Source organism: Rhinoderma darwinii, chromosome 4 (genome assembly GCF_050947455.1).
Source record: "Rhinoderma darwinii isolate aRhiDar2 chromosome 4, aRhiDar2.hap1, whole genome shotgun sequence".
In the NCBI taxonomy this organism is placed as follows: Eukaryota; Metazoa; Chordata; class Amphibia; order Anura; family Rhinodermatidae; genus Rhinoderma; species Rhinoderma darwinii.
Genome location: NC_134690.1, coordinates 386,749,885 through 386,774,975, shown reverse-complemented (window position 1 = coordinate 386,774,975; position 25,091 = coordinate 386,749,885). Strand labels below are relative to the sequence as shown.

Sequence of the window (25,091 nt, the reverse complement as noted above, 5' to 3'; positions counted from 1 at the left end):
CGATCTACAGGTTGCCTACCCAGGCCCTACGGCTCAGTTCACACAACTTTTTTTTCGGCGCTGCGTTTGATGCAGAAACCGCATCGGAATCAGCGAGAGAAAAAAAAACGCCCCAAATCTCCCAATATTGATTTTAATGGGGGGGTAGAGGTGTTTTTTTCCCCCTGTGTGGTTTTTGTCCGCTTGTGGAAACAAAAAGCGTCATGCCCACCGTAAAGCGGTGTCTATTTAGTTGGAGTTGTTTTTAACGGGGTTTTTCGATTTGCTAAATTAAAATAAACACCTAAAAAAAACAAAACGTAAAGTTCAAAAACTGTGGCAAAAAAACGCATAAATTTTTTTTTCTGCTTGACCAAAAACGCCATGCTCTACCCATACACACACAGCTTAGGGGGAAGTCCACACGTAGCCTAAATACTGAGGATTTTACGCAACGGATTTCTTTGCGGAAAATCCGCAGCCTAAGTCTACATTCACACGACAGTGAAAAACGGCCGTGTGACGGACATTTTCAGAACAATGAAGTTCTATGGGTCTATTCACATGGGCGGTTTTTTTAAACGGCCCGTGACTATTGGGCGTCAAAAAATAGGACACGTCCTATTTTTGGCCGTTTTCACGGCCAGACGGCTCCGATAGAAGTCAATGAATCCGTTTTTACCAGACGTTTTACAGGAAACAATCCTTGTAATAAACTGTTCCTGGCCGAGGATTCCCAGCACACAGCGCTACTTTGAGACAACATGGGGTTGCTCCTGGAGCGGAATCCCCGGCCCGCTATGGCAGGGGATTCCACTCCTGTTGAAGCAACCCGGTGTCACTATCCATATATGGACAGTGACGTCAAGGGGTTGTTACTGGAGCATAATCCCCGGCCCGCTATGGCAGGGGATTCCGCTCTCCCTGTTTTTTTCGGTCAGAATTCCCTGCAGGGACCAGGGCGGATACGCTGTGTACTTTTACACAACGTATAAGCCCTGTTTGAACTCACCCTAAGGGCTTGTCCACACGCTGCGGAATTGCTGCAATTTTTCCGCGCGGAATTGTGAACGGAAAAAACGCAGCAGAATACGGTAGCAGCAAAGAAATTGTGCAGAAATTGACATGCGGTACGTATTTTAATTCCTGCTGCGGAAAGTGGACAGAATTGCTGCATTTTTCAGAGGAGAGGTCACCATCCCCCAACATTGAGAAAAACACAGCAAAATACGCACTGCTTTCTGCTGTAAAAACGACAGGAAATGGTGCGTTTTTGCTGCAGCGGAAAGTCTGATACTGTGTGTGGACAAGTCCTATGGGTTCCCACACACGTAGCGAATTTATTTGGGATTATTCTGTAGCAAATCCACAGCAAAATCCATGTGTTACTTACGGAGTCGCAGTGGATTTCACCACTTCTACATTTAAAAGGGTGAAATCTGCTGTGAACATCTGGGCGTCCTTCACATGACCACGACAGATTCTTATCCAATGGAAACTAACAGTGACGGTTCCTATTAGATGACTTTGAAATTTTAGCAGCAGCACAAATAAAGGATAAGGCAATGGTGAGTTATGACTGAAAATGGTCGCACAGCGCCAAGAATCGCCGCATGTAAAACCACAACAAGTCACCCACCATTATGTTCCCAATCTATCCGACCACAGAGACCGCAGTATACTCAATCCACCAAGGAGAATAACCGCAATTTATTTTCGGGTAAAACGCTTTTTACAGCGCCGTTTCATGTTTTAAAGGTTATTTTTTTTATTTTACGACATCCTGTGAAAATGCCATAAATGCTCACGATGGGAATACTGATATAAACGGCCCATGCGCTGTGCAATTTGCCGATAATCACGATAAACTTTGTTTGCCCCTAATCTAAACCAGGAGCAAACAATTTACTGTAGACTTTAGAAAATAGTTATTTAGTAGCTGGAAAAAAGGAACTCCCATAGACGTCAATATAAAACAACCCAAAAAGACGCTAGCAGCAATTCTGTAGGTGCATTGACTACCTGGTCACCTGGGATTTGACCAGCCCTGATCGAGACACTATTTAAAGGTATATACACTGCAAAATATCTGCAACATTGGGAATGATTTTTCACATGAAAGGGTAATTAAACTTTGAAATAACTTTTGATATGTCATAGTGACATGTGAGACGTTTTGATCGGTGAAGGTCCGAGCACTGAGACCCCCACTGATCGCTAAAACGAAGAGGCAGAACCGCTCGGATGAGCGATGTATCGCTTAGTTTCTGATCGACTTTCCTCAGAAATCCGAGCGAGCGGTGTACGGACTCAGACTGAGCCCGCACAGCGCTCCGAGGACAGCCCATCGAAAATAAAGTGGTACAGCGCTCACCCGATCATTTTAGCGATTGGTGGGGTCTCAGTGCTCGGACCTTTACCGATCAAAATTTCTGACATGTCAAAAGTTTTTTAAAAGTTTAGTTACCCTTTGACGCTCAACAGTGGAAATGTACATTTCCTGATCTCTAAGGCCCCATTCACACGAACGTGTTTTTGTGGCCGCAATTAACCTGCAAAACTGCGGACCCATTCATTTCTATGGGCCCATTTATACGACCGTGCACATTGGCCGGAAACCCAGACTCATTGAAATCAATGTGGTTCCTGATTTGCGGGCGGCCCGCGGATGACACTCTGCGGCCGTCCATGGCGCAATCATGGGTGGTGCACACGGCTACGGTTGTGTGCATGAGGTCTAGATTATATTAGGCCTCATGTATTTTTTGCGGATAGCACACGGACTCATTCATTTCTATGCGGACACATCAGTGTTTTTTGCTGATCCGCTGTTCCGTTCCACAAATTATAGATCATGTCCTATCACGGTCTGTTTTTGCGGACCCGTGTCGCCATTCATGTCTGTGGGTCCACAAAAATAACGGACAGCACACGTAAGCCACATTTGACAGATATGTTGCTAGGAAACGTTTTGGAAATTCGATCATGTGACATTCCTAGGGGCGTAGACAATTTCAACCTTACGTTTTTTTTGCAATCCGTGAAATACAGATAATACACAAACAACATGGCCGTGATCTATGGAACGGATGCGGAGGCAACTCGCAGGCATTACGGACATTAAGATCCGCGGTTTGCAGCCTGATCAATGGCAGCGGTCGCGTGCTTGAGGCCTTATTATAGATATTGCATAAATTATCAATGGAGATAAAACGAAGGCAACTGAGGGCGGCATAGACATTATATATATACACACACACACACACTTATGTAAATGTTCAATACAATTCATTTCATTCATTTTAAAAAGAGCTGAACTATAAAATGTTCTGCATTATCAGATGGTAATAATAAAGCACACAGCGGAAAGGATGCCATAAAACTTGCCATTATTTTTATTTTATTTTTTAAAGGGGAACTTCCTCAGTTCAAAAACAAACAAGAACCTGCAGAAAACTAAGGGTATGTTCACACGTAGTCAACAAAAACGTCTGAAAATCCAGAGCTGTTTTCAAGGGAAAACAGACCCTGCTTTTCAGACGTTTTTTTTACCAACTTGCATTTTTCGCGGTGTTTTCACGCCGTTTTCGCGGCATTTTTTACGTCCGTTTTTGGAGCTGTTTTCATTGGAGTCTATGAAAAAACAGCTCCAAAAACGTCCAAAGAAGTGTCCTGCACTTCTTTTGACGAGGCTGTATTTTTACGCGTCGTCGTTTGACAGCTGTCAAACGACGACGCGTAAATAACAGGTCGTCTGCACAGTACGTCGGCAAACCCATTCAAATGAATGGGCAGATGTTTGCCGACGTATTGTAGCCCTATTTTCAGACTTCATACGCCTCGTTTACGTCTGAAATTTGGCCGTGTGAACATACCCTAATAACCCGCGTCCAGACAATGGCGACCGTGCATTTTTTTTTTAAGAGATTTTTTTTGTCGCCTATAGTCAATAAAACAGGCGTCACAAGAGTGACGAAGGAATGGACACAAAATCACAACGTAAAATTACATTTCTGTGGCGGAAACATAGGCCACGCTATCAGAGTTTCTAGACTATCGGTTGCCAGACTAAAGGAATTTTACTGTGTAAACAACGGGAGATGCGAGTATTATATGACATGTCCATCTGGGAATAGATATTGGTGCACCCAGCTGGTAACTCCAGTACAACACGTGTAATATATATATATATATATATATATACACACACACTGCACTGTAATACGACTCTGCTGTACATTTGTAATATCAGTAGTGTATCACCTGTGACACTCCAGCTGTTGAGAAAACGACAACTTCCGGCATCCCCAGATAGCCTGTGTGGGCATGCTGGGAATTGTAGTTTCCCAGCAGCTGGATGATATGACTATATACATGGTATGTGGGGAGACACGGTTGTACACAGCTGGGTAAGAGCACTGTCACTTCCCGCGGCCGGGGCTTTTAGGCCGGATTATAAGGAAAGCCCATGACAGAAGTTATACTCGGGGCACGTTGCTTGCCCTCCCCCCGGGCACATACCAAGGCAACGTCCCGTGCCGAGCAGCACAGCAGCTCGCTTTCTGTGCCCAGCTCCTCGGACTCCTGCATCAGAGACGCCATCTTCACTAAGCAGGAGACTGCACCGGAAGCGGAAACACGTCACGGGGAGGCGGGGCCGTTGGAGTTATTCCTAGAGCGCTGAGAGTAGAGCCGGTGCGCAGCAGAATCCCGGAGGACAACTACTCCCAGCATCACATCGTCAGTATGCGAGGGAGAGCCGGCTAGGAGTGATGGGTCAGGGGTAGTCATGTCATAATAAGTCATACATAACATAATCCTTGTTAATGGAATACAGTAAAATTCCTGTAATTCGGCATCATGGGATCGGATAGGTGCCGGATTATCAAATAGTCCGGATTATGAGACTCCCGAAGGGTAGAAAACTTTTAGAAAGACAGTCCAAATAGTATGTTCATGTCCATTGTGTAACGTGTAGCTTCGTGGCGAGGACTTTGATGTTTTCTTATGGGAACAAATTGGCGTATTTGCTGCGATTTCTTTGCTCCATGACTTTTTTTTCCCATAAAGAAACCTTGCAGCCTTGGAGCTCTGTTCTAAATCAGAGGAGTTTTGTGCTGATAGAAAAATCCCAAAACATTACGTTTTCTGGATTAGTGGATGCCGGATAAAGGAGTCTCACCGTAAGGGCTCGTGGACCCCGTACAGCGGCACAGCCTGTATTCTGGACCCGGAGGCACTGCACGTGTTGTTTTTCACTGGCAACCATGTTTTCAATGTCGGGGATGTTTTATACAACATATATGGCAGTGCTGCGCTTTACTGTAGTGTGGGGGGTTCAGCCCGAAGAATAGGGTCACGTGCCGCAGAACATGGCTAGGATATCGTCCCCCTCCTCTAGAACGAGACGTGGCTGTCCTCTCCATATGTCGTCCTGACCGGGCACGCAGACCTAGTGATGCCAGTGACACCTGAACCGTCACCGATTGTAGAGTTCACAGCAGACCTACCCCACACACTACAGGCACATAGTACCCCCACACTGGTGCCCCCTGCAGATAGTCCACACTGTAATGTCCCCTCAGTAGTGTAGGCAGAAAGTAGTGCCCATAAAATAGCCCATAATATTGTGCCCACCCCACAGGATTGTCCATAAATCTCTGCCCCACACAACTTCCCAAGTAGTAATAGCAGCCCCCCACTTCTCTGGTAGTCAAAGCAGCCCCACATCTCTATAATCACAGTAGCCCCCCACATCTCTATAATCACAGCAGCCCCCCCACTTCCCTATAATCACAGCAGCCCCCCCCCACTTCTCTATAATCACAGCAGCCCCCCCCCCCACTTCTCTATAATCACAGCAGCCCCCCCCACTTCCCTATAATCACAGCAGCCCCCCCCCCACTTCTCTATAATCACAGCACCCCCCCCCCCACTTCTCTATAATCACAGCACCCCCCCCACTTCTCTATAATCACAGCACCCCCCCCCCCACTTCTCTATAATCACAGCAGCCCCCCCACTTCTCTATAATCACAGCAGCCCCCCACTTCCCTTATAGTCACAGCAGTCCCCCACTTCACCTCCCTATAATCAAAACAGCCTCCCACTTCTCTATAATTACAGCAGCCCCCCACTTCCCTATAATCACAGCAGCCCCCCACTTCTCTATAATTACAGCAGCCCCCCACTTCCCTAGTAATCACAGCAGCCCCCCACATCTCTATCATCAAAACAGCCTCCCACTTCCCTATAATCACAGCAGCCCCCCCACTTGTAGTCACAGCAGCCCCCCCCACTTGTAGTCACAGCAGCCCCCACTTCCCTAGTAGTCACACCTGCCCCCCACTTCCCTAGTAGTCACAGCAGCCCCCCACGTCTCTATAGTCACATCAGCCCCCCACTTCCCTAGTAGTCACAGCAGCCCCCCACGTCTCTATAGTCACATCAGCCCCCCACTTCCCTAGTAGTCACAGCAGCTCCCCACTTCCCTAGTAGTCACAGCAGCTCCCCACTTCCCTAGTAGTCACAGCAGCTCCCCACTTCCCTAGTAGTCACAGCAGCTCCCCACTTCCCTAGTAGTCACAGCAGCCCCCAACTTCTCTATAATCACAGCAGCCCCCACTTCCCTATAATCACAGTAGCCTCTCACTTTCCTATAATCACAGCAGCCCCCACTTCCCTATAATCACAGCAGCCCCCCACTTCCCTAATAGTCACAGCAGCTCCCCACTTCCCTAGTAGTCACAGCAGCTCCCCACTTCCCTAGTAGTCACAGCAGCTCCCCACTTCCCTAGTAGTCACAGCAGCCCCCAACTTCTCTATAATCACAGCAGCCCCCACTTCCCTATAATCACAGTAGCCTCTCACTTTCCTATAATCACAGCAGCCCCCACTTCCCTATAATCACAGCAGCCCCCCACTTCCCTAATAGTCACAGCAGCCCCCACTTCCCTTGTAGTCACAGCAGCCCCCCACTTCCCTTGTAGTCACAGCAGCCCCCCACTTCCCTATAATCACAGCAGCCCCCGCTTCTTAATAATCACAGCAGCCCCACTCACTTCCCTTATAGTCACAGCAGCCCCCCCCCCACTTCTCTATAATCACAGCAGCCCCCCCCCCCACTTCTCTATAATCACAGCAGCCCCCCCCCCCCCACTTCTCTATAATCACAGCAGCCCCCCCACACTTCCCTTATAGTCACAGCAGCCCCCCCCCCCCCACTTCTCTATAATCACAGCAGCCCCAAAAAAACTTTTGAAAGTGGGTGGGAGTGGGCGCTGCCACTATCGGTCCATCAGGTTTGTTATAACATACGCCAGTAATTGGTCTAAATTCTAGCAGAAATCCATTCTGGCCCATAACAGGTGTAGATTTCTATCTTTAGGACAGACCAAGATGCGCCAAATTTATCAAGAGGTGTAAATTGGTTAAGACTGGTGTATAAATCGTCAGTCTAGGTAAACTGTCCCTCAGGCTTCATTCACACTGCGCTGTCCTGTAGAAGATTATGTTACAGCTATAGTGTAAGGTTGTACTTGTCATTGTTCACGAAAGCTCTGAATAGAGAAACGGTGGACGTTTCAGTAAATCCGTGCGACTTTTACGTCACGCCCTTTTTCCCAACACATACTATAAAGTCAAATGCCGCTGCACCAGAAAACTGTCGTAATCTCCTACAATGTGCTCAAAGGGTTTATACCCGCCTTATAAAGTGATGGCATATTGCTAAGGCCCCGGGAACCAGATCGATCCTGAGAATGAAGGGTCCGCAGCGCAGATTTAATGCGGTGGTCCCTTGTAAGTTTCCCTGCACATTGACTATCCTGGCCACCTGGCTTTGCAGGGGAATGCAGGCGGCCCCATTTACTTGTATTGAGCGATGTTGCACAGTGGGGGTGCCACTGTGCAGAAAAAAACAGTGAAGGTGCCGCAGCTTTAAATCAGCCCCTTTTTTCAAGATTGGTGGGGGTCCCAGTGGTCAGACCCCACCGATCATAAGGTGATGGTGTCAGGTCCGTATTTCACACCGAATAACCACCTCTGTAAATTGAAAGCTGAAGGCATGCCTGGAGAGAAGTACATCACACAGAAATGTTTGATACAGCTTCCCTCTCATCAGAAAAGAGGAGAACTGAACTTTATTCAGAACAAAGAAACAGACAGAGGAGACACATGACCCTCCCTCGAGATGTGGGACTTGCTTAACCCCTTCACGCTCCTTGACGTACTATTACGTCATGGCAGCTCTATCGTTCGCGCTCCATGCCGTAATAGTACGTCTTGCAGTTAGAACAGCGGTGCGCGCGCCCGGCGCGTTCATGCGCTGTGATAGCTGCTGTTTCTGACAGCAGGCTATCACGGCATAATGGGACGGGACCATTTACTATGGTCCCGCCTCGCCGATCGCCGCTATTGGCTAGTCAGTGAGTAACTAGCCAATAGCAGCGATCGGTCTCATTCAGCACAGCAGTGCTCGAGCCCGGCGTTCCTGAGCTGTGATAGCTGCTGTTTCTGACAGCATGCTATCACAGCATAATGGGCCGGGACCATTTACTATGGTCCCGCCTCGCCGATCGCCGCTATTGGCTAGTCAGTGAGTAACTAGCCAATAGCAGCGATCATTCTCGTCACTTCCTCTCTCTGACCTCACATCCTGCTGCAACCGCCCTGAACGCCCTGTTGGAGTTAGCGAGGCGTTGAGATCGGTTGTGAGCAGAGAGTCAGAGAGAAAAGAAGTGAAAAAAAGTGAAAAAAAGTTTCTAAAACAACGTTTTTTTTGCTTCCCACCACCCCATCCACTACCCACTCCTGTTCCCTTCCTCTTTGAGTTCTACCCACGTTTTTTGGTCAGTGATCTCCTATCACTGACCACTTTTCAGTCTTCAGGACCACATTTCTTGGTCCCTGGGGATTTTTTTTTCATTTTTTTCTATATAAAACATAAAACAAAAAAAAAAATATAAAAAGAAAAAAAAGAAACAAAAAAAAATAGTTAGTTTAGCCAATTTTGAAAATTTAACTGGTTAGTTTAGTATTAGCCCCTTCCCGCTCCTTGACGTACTATTACGTCATGGCAGCTCTATCGTTCGCGCTCCATGCCGTAATAGTACGTCTTGCAGTTAGAACAGCGGTGCGCGCGCCCGGCGCGTTCATGCGCTGTGATAGCTGCTGTTTCTGACAGCAGGCTATCACGGCATAATGGGACGGGACCATTTACTATGGTCCCGCCTCGCCGATCGCCGCTATTGGCTAGTCAGTGAGTAACTAGCCAATAGCAGCGATCGGTCTCATTCAGCACAGCAGTGCTCGAGCCCGGCGTTCCTGAGCTGTGATAGCTGCTGTTTCTGACAGCATGCTATCACAGCATAATGGGCCGGGACCATTTACTATGGTCCCGCCTCGCCGATCGCCGCTATTGGCTAGTCAGTGAGTAACTAGCCAATAGCAGCGATCATTCTCGTCACTTCCTCTCTCTGACCTCACATCCTGCTGCAACCGCCCTGAACGCCCTGTTGGAGTTAGCGAGGCGTTGAGATCGGTTGTGAGCAGAGAGTCAGAGAGAAAAGAAGTGAAAAAAAGTGAAAAAAAGTTTCTAAAACAACGTTTTTTTTGCTTCCCACCACCCCATCCACTACCCACTCCTGTTCCCTTCCTCTTTGAGTTCTACCCACGTTTTTTGGTCAGTGATCTCCTATCACTGACCACTTTTCAGTCTTCAGGACCACATTTCTTGGTCCCTGGGGATTTTTTTTTCATTTTTTTCTATATAAAACATAAAACAAAAAAAAAAATATAAAAAGAAAAAAAAGAAACAAAAAAAAATAGTTAGTTTAGCCAATTTTGAAAATTTAACTGGTTAGTTTAGTATTAGGGTTAGTTAGTGTCAGGGAACCGTCAAAAAGCGTAGTTAGGTATAGTGTCAGGGAATTTAGCGTCAGGAATCGGTCACCGTAGATAGGCTTAGCGTTAGGGATCCATCACCGTAGTTAGGTTTAGCGTCAGGGAAGCTCGGAATAATTAGATAGGTTTAGTGTCAGGCACCCGTCACCGTAGTTAGGTTTAGTGTCAGGGAAGCTTGAAATAATCTAGATAGGTTTAGTGTCAGGGAATCGTCGCCGTAGTTAGGTTTAGCGTTAGGGAAGTCCACATAAAATTTAGTTAGGTTTAGTGTTAGGAACCCTCGCCCTAGTTAGCTTTAGTGTCAGGGAAGTCCACTTGCTCTCTAAAAACAAAACACACATTTGTGCTAGTTGTGCTATCCTATTGCTCCCAGTTAGGGATTTATTTTTTTGCAGTATATAAATTTTGTCTTCGCACAACAAGCATGTCCCAACGGACATTTACTGCTGAAGAGGCGTATGCATTTCTGGCCTCCGACACAGACTCGTCGGATGGCGATACACTATTTTATTTGTCTACCTCCTCATCCAGCGATGAAGAGGAGGGACCCCCTAGGAGACGCCCCAGGACCACCACCATAGTAGAAATCCCTGAGAGAAGTGACCCCACAACAAGTGATACCCCTGAGCGAAGTGACCCCATTTGGACGCCCACACCAGACCATTATGAACCCCAAATCCCTGAGTACACGGGCAGCCCAGGCATCAAATTTAACACGGCAGGGTTCAGTGAGATGGACTTTTTCAAGTTCTTCTTCACTGATAACTTTATAGAGCTAATGGTCACCCAGACTAATTTATATGCCCAACAGTATATCACCAAGAACCCCAACTCATTTTATGCCCAATCCCAGAGGTGGACTCCTGTAAACGCAGCAGAGTTGGGCAAGTTCTGGGGACTGCTCTTGAACATGGGGCTTCTAAAAAAGCCATCCATTAGGACCTACTGGAGCACGGACATCCTATACCACACCCCGATGTACCGTATGGCCATGTCCAGGATGCGTTATGAGGCAATACTTCGCTTCCTACATTATGCCGATAATGAGCAGTGCCCACCCCGAGATGACCCCAGTTTTGACCGTTTATATAAACTGAGACCCCTATTAGACCATTTCAGTGCCCGGTTTGCCCAAGCATACACCCCCGAGAAGTGTATTTCCATTGATGAGTCCCTGGTACATTTTAAAGGGAGGCTTCAATTCCGCCAATACCTGCCAAGTAAGAGGGCAAGGTATGGCGTGAAGTTGTATAAGCTGTGCGAGAGTGCATCAGGGTATACATATAAATTCAGGATATATGAAGGGAAGGACAGCAGTATTCAGCCCCCAGAATGCCCCCCCTTACTGGGAATTAACGCAAAAATTGTGTGGGATTTGGTGCACCCACTGCTGGACCAGGGTTACCACCTCTACCTGGATAATTTTTATACCAGCGTCCCGCTCTTCAAGTGCCTCGCTTCCAGAAGGACTGCGGCATGCGGCACTGCTAGAAAAAATCTTAGAGGCCTCCCTAAAACACTGCTTGGGCAAACACTCAGAAGGGGTGAGAGCAGGGCACATTCTAGTAGCAACATATTGTGTGTCAAGTACAAGGACAAGAGAGATGTCCTTGTATTGACAACAATACATGGCCACACCAGTACCCATGTACCTGTACGAGGTACCAGTACAGAGACCCCCAAACCAGATTGCATCCTGGACTACAATAGGTACATGGGAGGGGTGGACTTGTCAGATCAAGTCCTGAAGCCCTACAGCGCTACGCGGAAATCGAGGGTGTGGTATAAGAAGCTGGCCGTGCACATCATACAGATGGCATTGTACAATGCGTACGTGCTACGTCGATGTGCAGGCCAGAGGGGAACTTTCCTGGAATTTCAAGAGGTGGTTATAAAGAACCTAATTTTTGGCGACCAGGAAGGAGGGGCACCCAGTACTTCTGGAAGCGAGGCCACACGCATCGTACCAGGGCAACACTTTCCAGGAGAAGTTCCCCAAACTGGCAAGAAGGGAAAAAGTCAAAAGAGGTGCAAAGTGTGCTATAAGAGGGGGATAAGGAAGGACACAACATACCAATGCGACACGTGTCCCGAAAAACCAGGGCTCTGTATGAAAGATTGTTTTAAAATGTACCATACATCCCTTGATTTTTAATTTACCCTGATGCACTCCGCACAGCTTATCCCCCTCATCTTTCCCTTTTGAGCCCTGCCATGTGCCCAAGCAGCAAATAACAGCCACATGTAGGGTATTGCCGTACCCGGGAGAACCCACATTACAATTTATGGGGTGTATGTCTCCGGTGGCACATGCTGGGCACAATATATCGGACACTGAAATGGCATATATGTATAGGAAATTGCAAATCTCACTTTGCACCATCTACTGCGCATTACCTTTTACACAATAACTGTTGGGTCAAAATGCTCACTACACTCTAGATGAATGTCTTAAGGGGTGTAGTTTTTAAAATGGGTTCACTTCTCGGGGGTTTCAACTGTACTGGTACCTCAGGGGTTCTGCCTACATGACTTAGCACCAGAAAAGCTCCAGTAGGCTAAATGGTGGTCCTTCCCTTCTGAGCCCTGTCGTGTGCCCAGGCAGCTAATAACAGCCACATGTAGGGTATTGCCGTACCCGGGAGAACCCACATTACAATTTATGGGGTGTATGTCTCCAGTGGCACATGCTGGGCACAATATATCAGACACTGAAATGGCATATATGCATAGGAAATTGCAAATCTCACTTTGCACCATCTGCTGCGCATTACCTTTTACACAATAACTGTGGGGTCAAAATGCTCACTACACCACTAGATGAATGTCTTAAGGGGTGTAGTTTTTAAAATGGGGTCACTTCTCGGGGGTTTCAACTGTACTGGTACCTCAGGGGTTCTGCCTACATGACTTAGCACCAGAAAAGCTCCAGTAGGCTAAATGGTGGTCCTTCCCTTCTGAGCCCTGTCGTGTGCCCAGGCAGCTAATAACAGCCACATGTAGGGTATTGCCGTACCCGGGAGAACCCACATTACAATTTATGGGGTGTATGTCTCCAGTGGCACATGCTGGGCACAATATATCAGACACTGAAATGGCATATATGCATAGGAAATTGCAAATCTCACTTTGCACCATCTGCTGCGCATTACCTTTTACACAATAACTGTGGGGTCAAAATGCTCACTACACCACTAGATGAATGTCTTAAGGGGTGTAGTTTTTAAAATGGGGTCACTTCTCGGGGGTTTCAACTGTACTGGTACCTCAGGGGTTCTGCCTACATGACTTAGCACCAGAAAAGCTCCAGTAGGCTAAATGGTGGTCCTTCCCTTCTGAGCCCTGTCGTGTGCCCAGGCAGCTAATAACAGCCACATGTAGGGTATTGCCGTACCCGGGAGAACCCACATTACAATTTATGGGGTGTATGTCTCCAGTGGCACATGCTGGGCACAATATATCAGACACTGAAATGGCATATATGCATAGGAAATTGCAAATCTCACTTTGCACCATCTGCTGCGCATTACCTTTTACACAATAACTGTGGGGTCAAAATGCTCACTACACCACTAGATGAATGTCTTAAGGGGTGTAGTTTTTAAAATGGGGTCACTTCTCGGGGGTTTCAACTGTACTGGTACCTCAGGGGTTCTGCCTACATGACTTAGCACCAGAAAAGCTCCAGTAGGCTAAATGGTGGTCCTTCCCTTCTGAGCCCTGTCGTGTGCCCAGGCAGCTAATAACAGCCACATGTAGGGTATTGCCGTACCCGGGAGAACCCACATTACAATTTATGGGGTGTATGTCTCCAGTGGCACATGCTGGGCACAATATATCAGACACTGAAATGGCATATATGCATAGGAAATTGCAAATCTCACTTTGCACCATCTGCTGCGCATTACCTTTTACACAATAACTGTGGGGTCAAAATGCTCACTACACCACTAGATGAATGTCTTAAGGGGTGTAGTTTTTAAAATGGGGTCACTTCTCGGGGGTTTCAACTGTACTGGTACCTCAGGGGTTCTGCCTACATGACTTAGCACCAGAAAAGCTCCAGTAGGCTAAATGGTGGTCCTTCCCTTCTGAGCCCTGTCGTGTGCCCAGGCAGCTAATAACAGCCACATGTAGGGTATTGCCGTACCCGGGAGAACCCACATTACAATTTATGGGGTGTATGTCTCCAGTGGCACATGCTGGGCACAATATATCAGACACTGAAATGGCATATATGCATAGGAAATTGCAAATCTCACTTTGCACCATCTGCTGCGCATTACCTTTTACACAATAACTGTGGGGTCAAAATGCTCACTACACCACTAGATGAATGTCTTAAGGGGTGTAGTTTTTAAAATGGGGTCACTTCTCGGGGGTTTCAACTGTACTGGTACCTCAGGGGTTCTGCCTACATGACTTAGCACCAGAAAAGCTCCAGTAGGCTAAATGGTGGTCCTTCCCTTCTGAGCCCTGTCGTGTGCCCAGGCAGCTAATAACAGCCACATGTAGGGTATTGCCGTACCCGGGAGAACCCACATTACAATTTATGGGGTGTATGTCTCCAGTGGCACATGCTGGGCACAATATATCAGACACTGAAATGGCATATATGCATAGGAAATTGCAAATCTCACTTTGCACCATCTGCTGCGCATTACCTTTTACACAATAACTGTGGGGTCAAAATGCTCACTACACCACTAGATGAATGTCTTAAGGGGTGTAGTTTTTAAAATGGGGTCACTTCTCGGGGGTTTTAACTGTACTGGTACCTCAGGGGCTTCTGCCTACATGACTTAGCACAAGAAAAGCTCCAGTAGGCCAAATGGTGGTCCTTTCCTTCTGAGTCCTGCCATGGGCCCAAACATCAGTTTATCACCACAAATGGGGTATTGCCGCACTCAGGACAAATTGGGCAACAAAATGGGGTGTTTTATTCCTTGTGAAAATAAGAAATTTTGAACAAAAATTACATCTTAATGGAAAAAAATATCATTTTTTTAATTCACAGCCCAATTCAAATAGGTGCTGTGAAAAAACGGTGTGGTCAAAATGATAACAACAACCATAAATGAATTCCTTGAGGGGTCTAGTTTCCAAAATGGGGTCACTTCTGGTGGGTTTCCATTGCTTTCATACCTCTGGGGCTCTGCAAATGCGACATGGAACCTGAAAACCAATCCAGCAAAATCTGGACTCCAACAAACACATAGCGCTCCTTTCCTTCTGAGTCCTCCCATGGGCCCAAACGGCAGTTTATCACCACAAATGGGGTATTGCCGCACTAAGGACAAATTGGGCAACAAAATGGGGTGTTTTATTCCTTGTGAAAATAAGAAATTTTGAACAAAAATTACATCTTAATGGAAAAAATATCATTTTTTTAATTTCACAGCCCAATTCAAATAGGTGCTGTGAAAAAACGGTGTGGTCAAAATGATAACAACAACCATAAATGAATTCCTTGAGGGGTCTAGTTTCCAAAATGGGGTCACTTCTGGTGGGTTTCCATTGCTTTCATACCTCAACACCTCTTCAAACCTGGCATGCTGCCTAAAATATATTCTAATAAAAAAGAGGCCTCAAAATGCACTAGGTGCTCCTTTGTTTCTGAGGCTTGTGTTTTATTCCACGAGCGCACTAGAGCCACATGTGGGACATTTCTAAAAACTGCAGAATCTGGACAATACATATTTAGTAGTATTTCTCTGGTAAAATCTTCTGTGTTACAGAAAAAAATGGAATAATATTGAAATTCAGCAAGAAAAATGAAATTTGCAAATTTCACCTCCACATTGCTTTAATTCCTGTGAAATGCCTGAAGGGTTAAAAAACTTTCTAAATGCTGTTTTGAATACTTTGAGGGGTCTAGTTTTTAAAATGGGGTGTTTTATGGGGGTTTCTAATACATAGGCCCCTCAAAGCCACTTCAGAACTCAAGAGGTACCTTAAAAAAAAGGCTTTTGAAATTTTCTTAAAAATATGAGAAATTGCTGTTTATGTTCTAAGCTTTGTAACGTCCAAGAAAAATAAAAGAATGTTAAAAAAACGATGCCAATCTAAAGTAGACATATGGGAAATGTGAACTAGTAACTATTTTGGGTGGTATAACCGTCTGTTTTACAAGCAGATGCATTTAAATTCTGAAAAATGCAATTTTTTCAAAATTTTCTCTAAATTTTGCAATTTTTCACCAATAAACACTGAATATATCGACCAAATTTTACCACGAACATGAAGCCCAAAGTGTCACGAGAAAACAATCTCAGAATCGCTTGGATAGGTTTAAGCATTCCGACGTTATTACCACATAAAGTGAAATATGTCAGATTTGAAAAATGGGCTCTGAGCCTTAAGGCCCAAACTAGGCTGCGTCCTTAAGGGGTTAAGTCCCATTGGCTCCTCTGCTGTAAGTTTTCCTGTACATTCTTCTGCACACTCCTCTTTGCATTCCAGGGGGCGGTGTCTTCCATAGGCATGTTATGCAGGCTCTTTGTGCTCCATTAATCCAATCTCTTTGTGTAATATACTGAATATATATTTATATGTAAGGATAATATTTTTCAAACAATATACATGGTAATGATCCCTGACAATGGAATACCCCTTAAGGACGCAGCCTACTTTTTTGAACTCTGACATATTTCACTTTATGTGGTAATAACTTCGGAATGCTTTTACCTATCCAAGTGATTCTGGGATTGTTTTCTCGTGAGACATTGGGCTTCATGTTAGTGGTAAAATTTGTTCGATACAGTGAGTGTTTATATGTGAAAAATAGCAACATTTAGAGAAAATTGTGAAAAATTAGCATATTTTTTAATTTTAATGTATCTGCTTGTAAGGGCTTGTTTAGACGAACGTGTAATACGGCCGTGCAACGCGCGTGATTTTCATGCGTGTCGTACGGACCTATGTTAGTCTATGGGGCCGTGCAGACAGTCCGTGATTTTTGCGCAACGTGAGTCCGTTGTGTAAAACTCACGACATGTCCTATATTTGTGCGTTGTTCGCGCATAACGCACCCATTGAAGTCAATGGGTGCGTGAAAATCACTCATGCCGCACGGAAGCACTTCTGTGTGACGCGCGTGATTCGCGCAACAGCTGTCAAACTATGAATTTAAACAGAAAAGCACCACGTGCTTTTCTGTTTACAAACATCCAAACGGAGTGCCATAATGATGGCGGCTGCGCGAAAATCACGCAGACACGCCTCATACGGGGCTGACACACAGAGCTGTTAAGTGCCTTTTGCGCACGCAAAACACCGCGTTTTTTGCGTGCGCAAAATGCACACGCTCGTGTAAACCCGGCCTAAGGCAGATGATTATACCGCACAATATAGTTACTAGTTCACATTTCCCATATGTCTACTTTAGATTGGAATCATTTTTTGAACATTCCCTTATTTTTCTAGGACGTTATAAGGCTTAGATAAACAGCAATTTCTCATATTTTCAAGAAAATTTCAAAAGCCTTTTTTTTAGGTACCAGTTCAGTTCTGAAGTGGCTTTGAGGGGCCTATGTATTAGAAACCCCGATTTAAAAACTAGACCCCTCAAAGTATTCAAAACAGCATTCAGAACGTTTTTTTTTTAATCCTTCAGGCGTTTCACAGGAATTAAAGCAAAGTGGAGGTGAAATTTGCAAATTTCATTTTTCTTGCAGAAATTCAATTTTAATCCATTTTTTTCTGTAACACAGAAGGTTTGACCAGAGAAACACTACTAAATTTATGTATTGTCCAGATTTTGCAGTTTTTTAGAAATGTCCCACATGTGGCTCTAGTGCGCTCGTGGACTAAAACACCGACCTCAGAAGCAATGGAGCGCCTAGCACATTTTGGGGCCTCTTTTTTTTATTAGAATATATTTTAGGCAGCATGCCAGGTTTCCAGAGGTCTTGTGGTGCCAAAACAGTAGAAATCCCCCAAAAGTTACCCCATTTTGGAAACTATACCCCTCAAGGAATTAATTTATGGGTGTTGTGACTACTTAGACCCCACATAATTTATTTGGATTGTGCTGTGAATTAAAAAAAGCAAACTATTTTCTTATAATATGTCGGTTTTGCTAAAAATTTCTCATTTTTACAAGAAATAAAATAGCACATTTTGTTGCCCAATTTGTCCTGAGTGCAGCAATACCCCATTTGTGGCGATAGACTGCCGTTTAGGCCTGTGGGAGAGCTCAGAAGGAAAGGAGCGCTATGTGTTCTTTGTAGTCCAGATTTTGCTGGATTGGTTTTCGGGTGCCATGTCGCATTTGCAGAGCCCCAGAGGTATCAAAGCAAAGGAAACCCACCAGAAGGGACCCCATCCTCGAAGCTACACCCCTCAAGGAATTTATTTATGAGTGTTGTGACCATTTAGGGTATGTTCACACGACCTATTTTCACGCCTGAAAAGACGGCTCCATTACGCCTGCAAACATCTGCCCATTGCCTGCAATGGGTTTTACGATGTTCTGTTCCCACAAGCCTTTATTTTACGCGTCGCTGTCAAAATACGGCGCGTAAAATGACGGCTCGTCAAAAGAAGTGCAGGACACTTCTTGGGACGTTTTTGGAGTCGTTTTCTCATAGACTATTGAAAACAGCTCCAAAAACGTCAGTAAAAAACGCCGCAAAAAATGCGAGTTGCTCAAAAAACGTCTGAAAATCAGGAGCTGTTTTCCCTTGAAAACAGCTCTGAAATTTCAGAAGTTTTTTGTGAAGCGTGTGAACATACCCTTAGACCCCACAGTTGTTCCACAGAACTTTTTTGACTTGGGCTGTGAATGGAAAAAAACGAAATATTTTCCAATAATATGTAGTTTTTGCTCAAAATTTCTCATCTTTACAAGGAATAAAATACCACATTTTGTTGCCCAATTTCTTCTGAGTGCGGCAATACCCCATTTGTGGTGATAAACTGCCGTTTGGGCCCTTGGGAGGGCTCAGAAAGGAAGGAGCGCTATGTGTTCTTTGGAGTCCAGATTTTGACTGATTGGTTTTCGGGTGCCATGTCGCATTTGCAGAGCCCCAGAGATACCAGTACAGTTGAAACCCCCGAGAAGTGACCCCATTTTAAAAACTACACCCCTTAAGACATTCATCTAGAGGTGTAGTGGGCATTTTGGCCCTATAGGTACTGTTTAAAAGATAATGCGCATATATATATATGCCATTTCAGTGTCTGATATATTGTGCCCAGCATGTGCCACCGGAGACATACACCCCATGAACTGTAATGTGGGTTCTCCCGGGTACGACAATTCCCTACATGTGGCTGGTGCCTGGGCACACGGCAGGGCTCAGAAGGGAAAGATGAGGGGGATAAGCTGTGCGGAGTGCGTCAGGGTAGAAATCTAAGGGATCTATGATAAATTCTAAAACACTTTCATACAGAGCGCTGGTTTTTCGGGACACGTGTCACATTGATATATTGTATATAGTGCCACCCCCCCTGTATATAGTTCCGCACACCCCCTGTATACAGTGTCGCACACCCCCTGTATATAGTGCCGCACACCCCCCTGTATATAGTGCCGCACACCCCCCTGTATATAGTGCCGCACACCCCCCTGTATATAGTGCCGCACACCCCCCTGTATATAGTGCCGCACACCCCCCTGTATATAGTGCCGCACACCCCCTGTATACAGTGTCGCACACCCCCTGTATAGTGTCGCACACCCCCCTGTATATAGTGCCGCACACCCCCTGTATAGAGTGCCGCACACCCCCTGTATAGAGTGCCGCACACCCCCCTGTATATAGTGCCGCACACCCCCTGTATATAGTGCCGCACACCCCCTGTATACAGTGTCGCACACCCCCTGTATAGTGTCGCACACCCCCCTGTATATAGTGCCGCACACCCCCTGTATAGAGTGCCGCACACCCCCCTGTATAGAGTGCCGCACACCCCCCTGTATATAGTGCCGCACACCCCCCTGTAGATAGTGCCGCACACCACCCTGTAGATAGTGCCGCACACCCCCCTGTAGATAGCGCCACATTGCGTTTCCTGTAGATGGCGCCACACACACACACACACCCATGTATAATGCCACAGTACCCCGTGTATAATGCCACAGTACCCCCTGTAGATTGCGCCACACAGCCCCCCTGTAGATTGTGCCACACAGCCCCCCTGTAGATTGCGCCACCCCTACTGTATATAGTGCTACCCCCCTTCCCCTGTAGATAGCGCCACTGAAGGTCCCTCTAGCAGAGGAATGCCCGGCCAGAGCATTGCTGACGATGTGGCCGGGGATTCCCTCTCGGAGGACCCCCTGACGCCACTATCCATATATGTAGTCTCAATTACCCCAGCACTCACAAGAAAGCAAGTAAATAGATTTATTTTTTCACAAAGCTGTATATCATATATTATTTCATATGTAATCAGCCTTTTTATATGAATATATGAGTTGAAGCGACTTAGTAAAGACGTTTCGGCCAATCCACGGCCTTTATCACTGTCCTTGAAAATGTAGTGAAGAATCATATATGGACCTCTGCCACTTCATTGAGTGGCTGCAAGTGTCGGGACAATTTTAATGTTATCCTATAGGTCTGACGTCTCTCTCTTTGCAGAGTGAACAACATGGGTATGCTTACAGGAGTATGCTAATACATTAGAAGTAAAAAAGAAAGTTATAAATAAAGTTATTCCTTAGGCTATGTTCACACTGAGTTTTTTTTGCAGGCGGAATTTCTGCCTCAAAATTCCGTTTGGAAGTTTGAGGCAGATTTTCCTCTCCCTGCACGCCGATTTTCGCGGCGTTTTCCGCCCGCTGCCATTGAGCGCCGCGGGCATAAAACTCTGCGAAATATGCTTTATCTGCCTCCCATTCATGTCAGAGGCGTAAACGCCCAAAGATAGGGCATGTCCCTTCTTTCTCCCGCAAGCCGGTTTTACTGCTCGCAGGAAAAAGACGCCGCCTCCTCCCATTGAAATCAATGGGAGGCATTTTCGGGCAGTTTTTGCCGAGTTTTGCAGCGCGGTTTCCACGTCAAAAAACTCTGTGTGAACATAGCCTTAATGAGACTAAAAAATAAAAAAGTCCCTAAAAAAAGTCATTCTTTTGCATAAAATAGATTTTATTTCCCCCACATTACATAAAAACAAGAAACCTACACATATTGGGTATCTACACGATCGTAAAAAGCTGAAGTATTAATTTAACAGGTTATTTAGCATGAAACGGAAACGGGATAAGAAATAAACAAGAAAAACAATGCAGAGAATCGCTCTTTCCTATAGTCACGCCGTAAAAAAAAAAAGAAATGTTTTTTTTACCCCCAAACTGCATGGAAAAAATAAATACTACAGTGAAGGAAATAAGTATTTGATCCCTTGCTGATTTTGTAAGTTTGCCCACTGTCAAAGACATGAACAGTCTAGAATTTTTAGGCTAGGTTAATTTTACCAGTGAGAGATAGATTATATAAAAAAAAAAAAGAAAATCACATAGTCAAAATTATATATATTTATTTGCATTGTGCACAGAGAAATAAGTATTTGATCCCCTACCAACCATTAAGAGTTCAGCCTCCTCCAGACCAGTTACACGCTCCAAATCAACTTGGTGCCTGCATTATAGACAGCTCTTACATGGTCACCTGTATAAAAGACTCCTGTCCACAGACTCAATTACTCAGTCTGACTCTAACCTCTACAACATGGGCAAGACCAAAGAGCTTTCTAAGGATGTCAGGGACAAGATCATAGACCTGCACAAGGCTGGAATGGGCTACAAAACCATAAGTAAGACGCTGGGTGAGAAGGAGACAACTGTTGGTGCAATAGTAAGAAAATGGAAGACATACAAAATGACTGTCAATCGACATCGATCTGGGGCTCCATGCAAAATCTCACCTCGTGGGGTATCCTTGATCCTGAGGAAGGTGAGAGCTCAGCCGAAAACTACACGGGGGGAACTTGTTAATGATCTCAAGGCAGCTGGGACCACAGTCACCAAGAAAACCATTGGTAACACATTACGCCGTAATGGATTAAAATCCTGCAGTGCCCGCAAGGTCCCCCTGCTCAAGAAGGCACACGTACAGGCCCGTCTGAAGTTTACAAATGAACATCTGGATGATTCTGAGAGTGATAGGGAGAAGGTGCTGTGGTCAGATGAGACTAAAATTGAGCTCTTTGGCATTAACTCTACTCACCGTGTTTGGAGGAAGAGAAATGCTGCCTATGACCCAAAGAACATTGTCCCCACTGTCAAGCATGGAGGTGGAAACATTATGTTTTGGGGGTGTTTCTCTGCTAAGGGCACAGGACTATTTCACCGCATCAATGGGAGAATGGATGGAGCCATGTACCGTCAAATCCTGAGTGACAACCTCCTTCCCTCCACCAGGACATTAAAAATGGCTCGTGGCTGGGTCTTCCAGCATGACAATGACCCGAAACATACAGCCAAGGCAACAAAGGAGTGGCTCAAAAAGAAGCACATTAAGGTCATGGAGTGGCCTAGCCAGTCTCCAGACCTTAATCCCATCGAAAACTTATGGAGGGAGCTGAAGATCCGAGTTGCCAAGCGACAGCCTCGAAATCTTAATGATTTACAGATGATCTGCAAAGAGGAGTGGGCCAAAATTCCATCTAACATGTGTGCAAACCTCATCATCAACTACAAAAACCGTCTGACTGCTGTGCTTGCCAACAAGGGTTTTGCCACCAAGTATTAAGTCTTGTTTGCCAAAGGGATCAAATACTTATTTCTCTGTGCACAATGCAAATAAATATATATAATTGTGACAATGTGATTTTCTTTTTTTTTTTTTTAATATAATCTATCTCTCACTGGTAAAATTAACCTAGCCTAAAAATTCTAGACTGTTCATGTCTTTGACAGTGGGCAAACTTACAAAATCAGCAAGGGATCAAATACTTATTTCCTTCACTGTATTTCTCTCGCATAAAACAAGGCCTCATACGGCCACGTCAATGAAAAAAAAAAAAAGTTATGGCTGCTGAAAGGCAGAGAGGCAAGAACAGAAAAATGTAGCTGGTCATTAAGGTCTTTTCAGGCCATTAAGGGGTTAATAGTGATTTTGTTTTAGATCATAATCGCCCCGCCCTACGTTGCGGTGCATGTTATTTTTTCATACTGCAATATTAAATATACTTTTAGATCATTTAAATTTTTTTTTTTTTTTTGCATACTTTGCTCCTTAGAAACCTTTGGGGACAATAGAACAATATACTTTTTCTTCGTATACAAACTTATACATCAGACGAATAGATTTGCACCTCTGGGTGTAGTACCTGTAATATCCCTTTGGTGGTGCTGGTGGCCCTGCTATCCTTGGAATGTCTTCATATTGTAACATAGTATCACAGCCTGTATTACTGATCTATTATCCATTATATATATATATATTTCTGTCAGTCTCTACAACTCTGTATATATTCCCTGTTATCAGCCCCTTGTTTGGTTCACAATCTTCTCTTATCAGTCAAGCACACACAAATATTGGTGTTAACTTTAGGCTATGTTCACACGCAAACTCAAAAACGTCTGGAAATACGGAGCTCTTTTCAAGGGAAAACAGCTCCTGATTCTCAGACGTTTTTTAAGCCTGCATATACGAATGGAGCCTCGGATGCGCATGTGAACAGAGCCTTAGTCTCTTTTAACACTGCGTTAAATGGTCTCCTTTCGGCGTATACACCGGTAAAAACTTGCGATGTAAATCTTGATCGGAGGCTGTGACTGATGCCTAACAGTGACGTCACCCATAGATTATAATGGTATCCGTTTAAGAGATGCGTCATGAAAAGCCTATGACGTATACGTTGAATGGATGCCTGGAACAGATGTATACGTTGCCTGCATACGTTTTTGGACTAAATGTCTCTGGATAGAATAGCGCAGTCTACTATACTATTTTATCCAGAAAAAAGAACCGGTATATTCCTGACAAAGGCCAAAAGAGGCTGTTTTGGCCCCCATCGGTATAGTGGGACTCTATGGGTACGTTTGTCGTATGCGCCAGAAGTTTTCTCGACCCATATGTCAAACGTACAGGGAAATCGCCGCGTAAAAAGGTTCCTTAGAAAACATTTTTACAAACCTTATTAGGGAATTCTGAGTCAGAGGTATTCCGGTTTCAGCAAATAAGGTTGTATTTTTTGTTTTTGCCACAATTTTTGTAAATTCCACAAAAGTGTCGCTATTTTTACAAAAATGTGAAAACATATACTCCATACAGCCCCCTCTGTAGATATCTACAAAGGGGGCTGTATGGCGTTATCTACAAGGGGGCTGTATGGCGCCATCTACAGAGGGGGCTGTATGGCGCTATCTACAGGGGGGGCTGTATGGCGCTATCTACAGAGGGGGCTGTATGGCGCTATCTACAGAGAGGGCTGTATGGCGTTTTCTACAGAGGGGGCTGTATGGCGTTTTCTACAGAGGGGGCTGTATGGCGTTATCTACAGAGGGGGCTGTATGGCGCCATCTACAGAGGGGGCTGTATGGCGCCATCTACAGAGGGGGCTGTATGGCGTTATCTACAGTGGGGCTGTATGGCGCCATCTACAGAGGGCTGTATGGCGCTATCTACAGGGGGGGCTGTATGGCGCTATCTACAGAGGGGACTGTATGGCGCTATCTACAGAGGGGACTGTATGGCGCCATCTACAGAGGGGGCTGTATGGCGCTATCTACAGAGGGGGCTGTATGGCGTTATCTACAGTGGGGCTGTATGGCGCCATCTACAGAGGGGGCTGTATGGCGCTATCTACAGGGGGGCTGTATGGCGCTATCTACAGAGGGGACTGTATGGCGCTATCTACAGAGGGGACTGTATGGCGCCATCTACAGAGGGGGCTGTATGGCGCTATCTACAGAGGGGGCTGTATGGCGCTATCTACAGAGGGGACTGTATGGCGCTATCTACAGAGGGGCTGTATGGCGCCATCTACAGAGGGGGCTGTATGGCGCCATCTACAGAGGGGGCTGTATGGCGCTATCTACAGAGGGGGCTGTATGGCGCTATCTACAGAGGGGACTGTATGGCGCTATCTACAGAGGGGACTGTATGGCGCTATCTACAGAGGGGACTGTATGGCGCTATCTACAGAGGGGACTATGGCGCTATCTACAGAGGGGACTGTATGGCGCTATCTACAGAGGGGGCTGTATGGCGCTATCTACAGAGGGGGCTGTATGGCGTTATCTACAGTGGGGG

The 25,091-nt window shown here is 45.6% G+C and overlaps 2 protein-coding genes across 7 annotated transcripts in view; one reads left to right on the top strand and one right to left on the bottom strand.

Annotated features, from left to right (window-relative positions):
* Nucleotides 1-4,613, bottom strand: part of UBR2 (ubiquitin protein ligase E3 component n-recognin 2) — an 82,519-nt gene extending 77,906 nt beyond the window's left edge. For 2 of the 3 annotated variants that reach the window (XM_075863259.1, XM_075863258.1), the window contains exon 1: nucleotides 4,501-4,611. In XM_075863259.1, coding sequence (XP_075719374.1) covers nucleotides 4,501-4,581 — 81 coding nt within the window. In that variant the 5' untranslated portion in view covers nucleotides 4,582-4,611. Of the gene's footprint in view, nucleotides 1-4,500 lie in introns of all 3 variants that reach the window. The other variant, XM_075863260.1, reaches the window with a different exon arrangement.
* The window catches only part of TRERF1 (transcriptional regulating factor 1), a 151,718-nt gene continuing 131,237 nt past the window's right edge, over nucleotides 4,611-25,091 (top strand). For 3 of the 4 annotated variants that reach the window (XM_075863266.1, XM_075863265.1, XM_075863261.1), the window contains exon 1: nucleotides 4,611-4,719. The gene's annotated coding sequence lies outside the window, so the exon portion shown is untranslated. Of the gene's footprint in view, nucleotides 4,756-25,091 lie in introns of all 4 variants that reach the window. The other variant, XM_075863263.1, reaches the window with a different exon arrangement.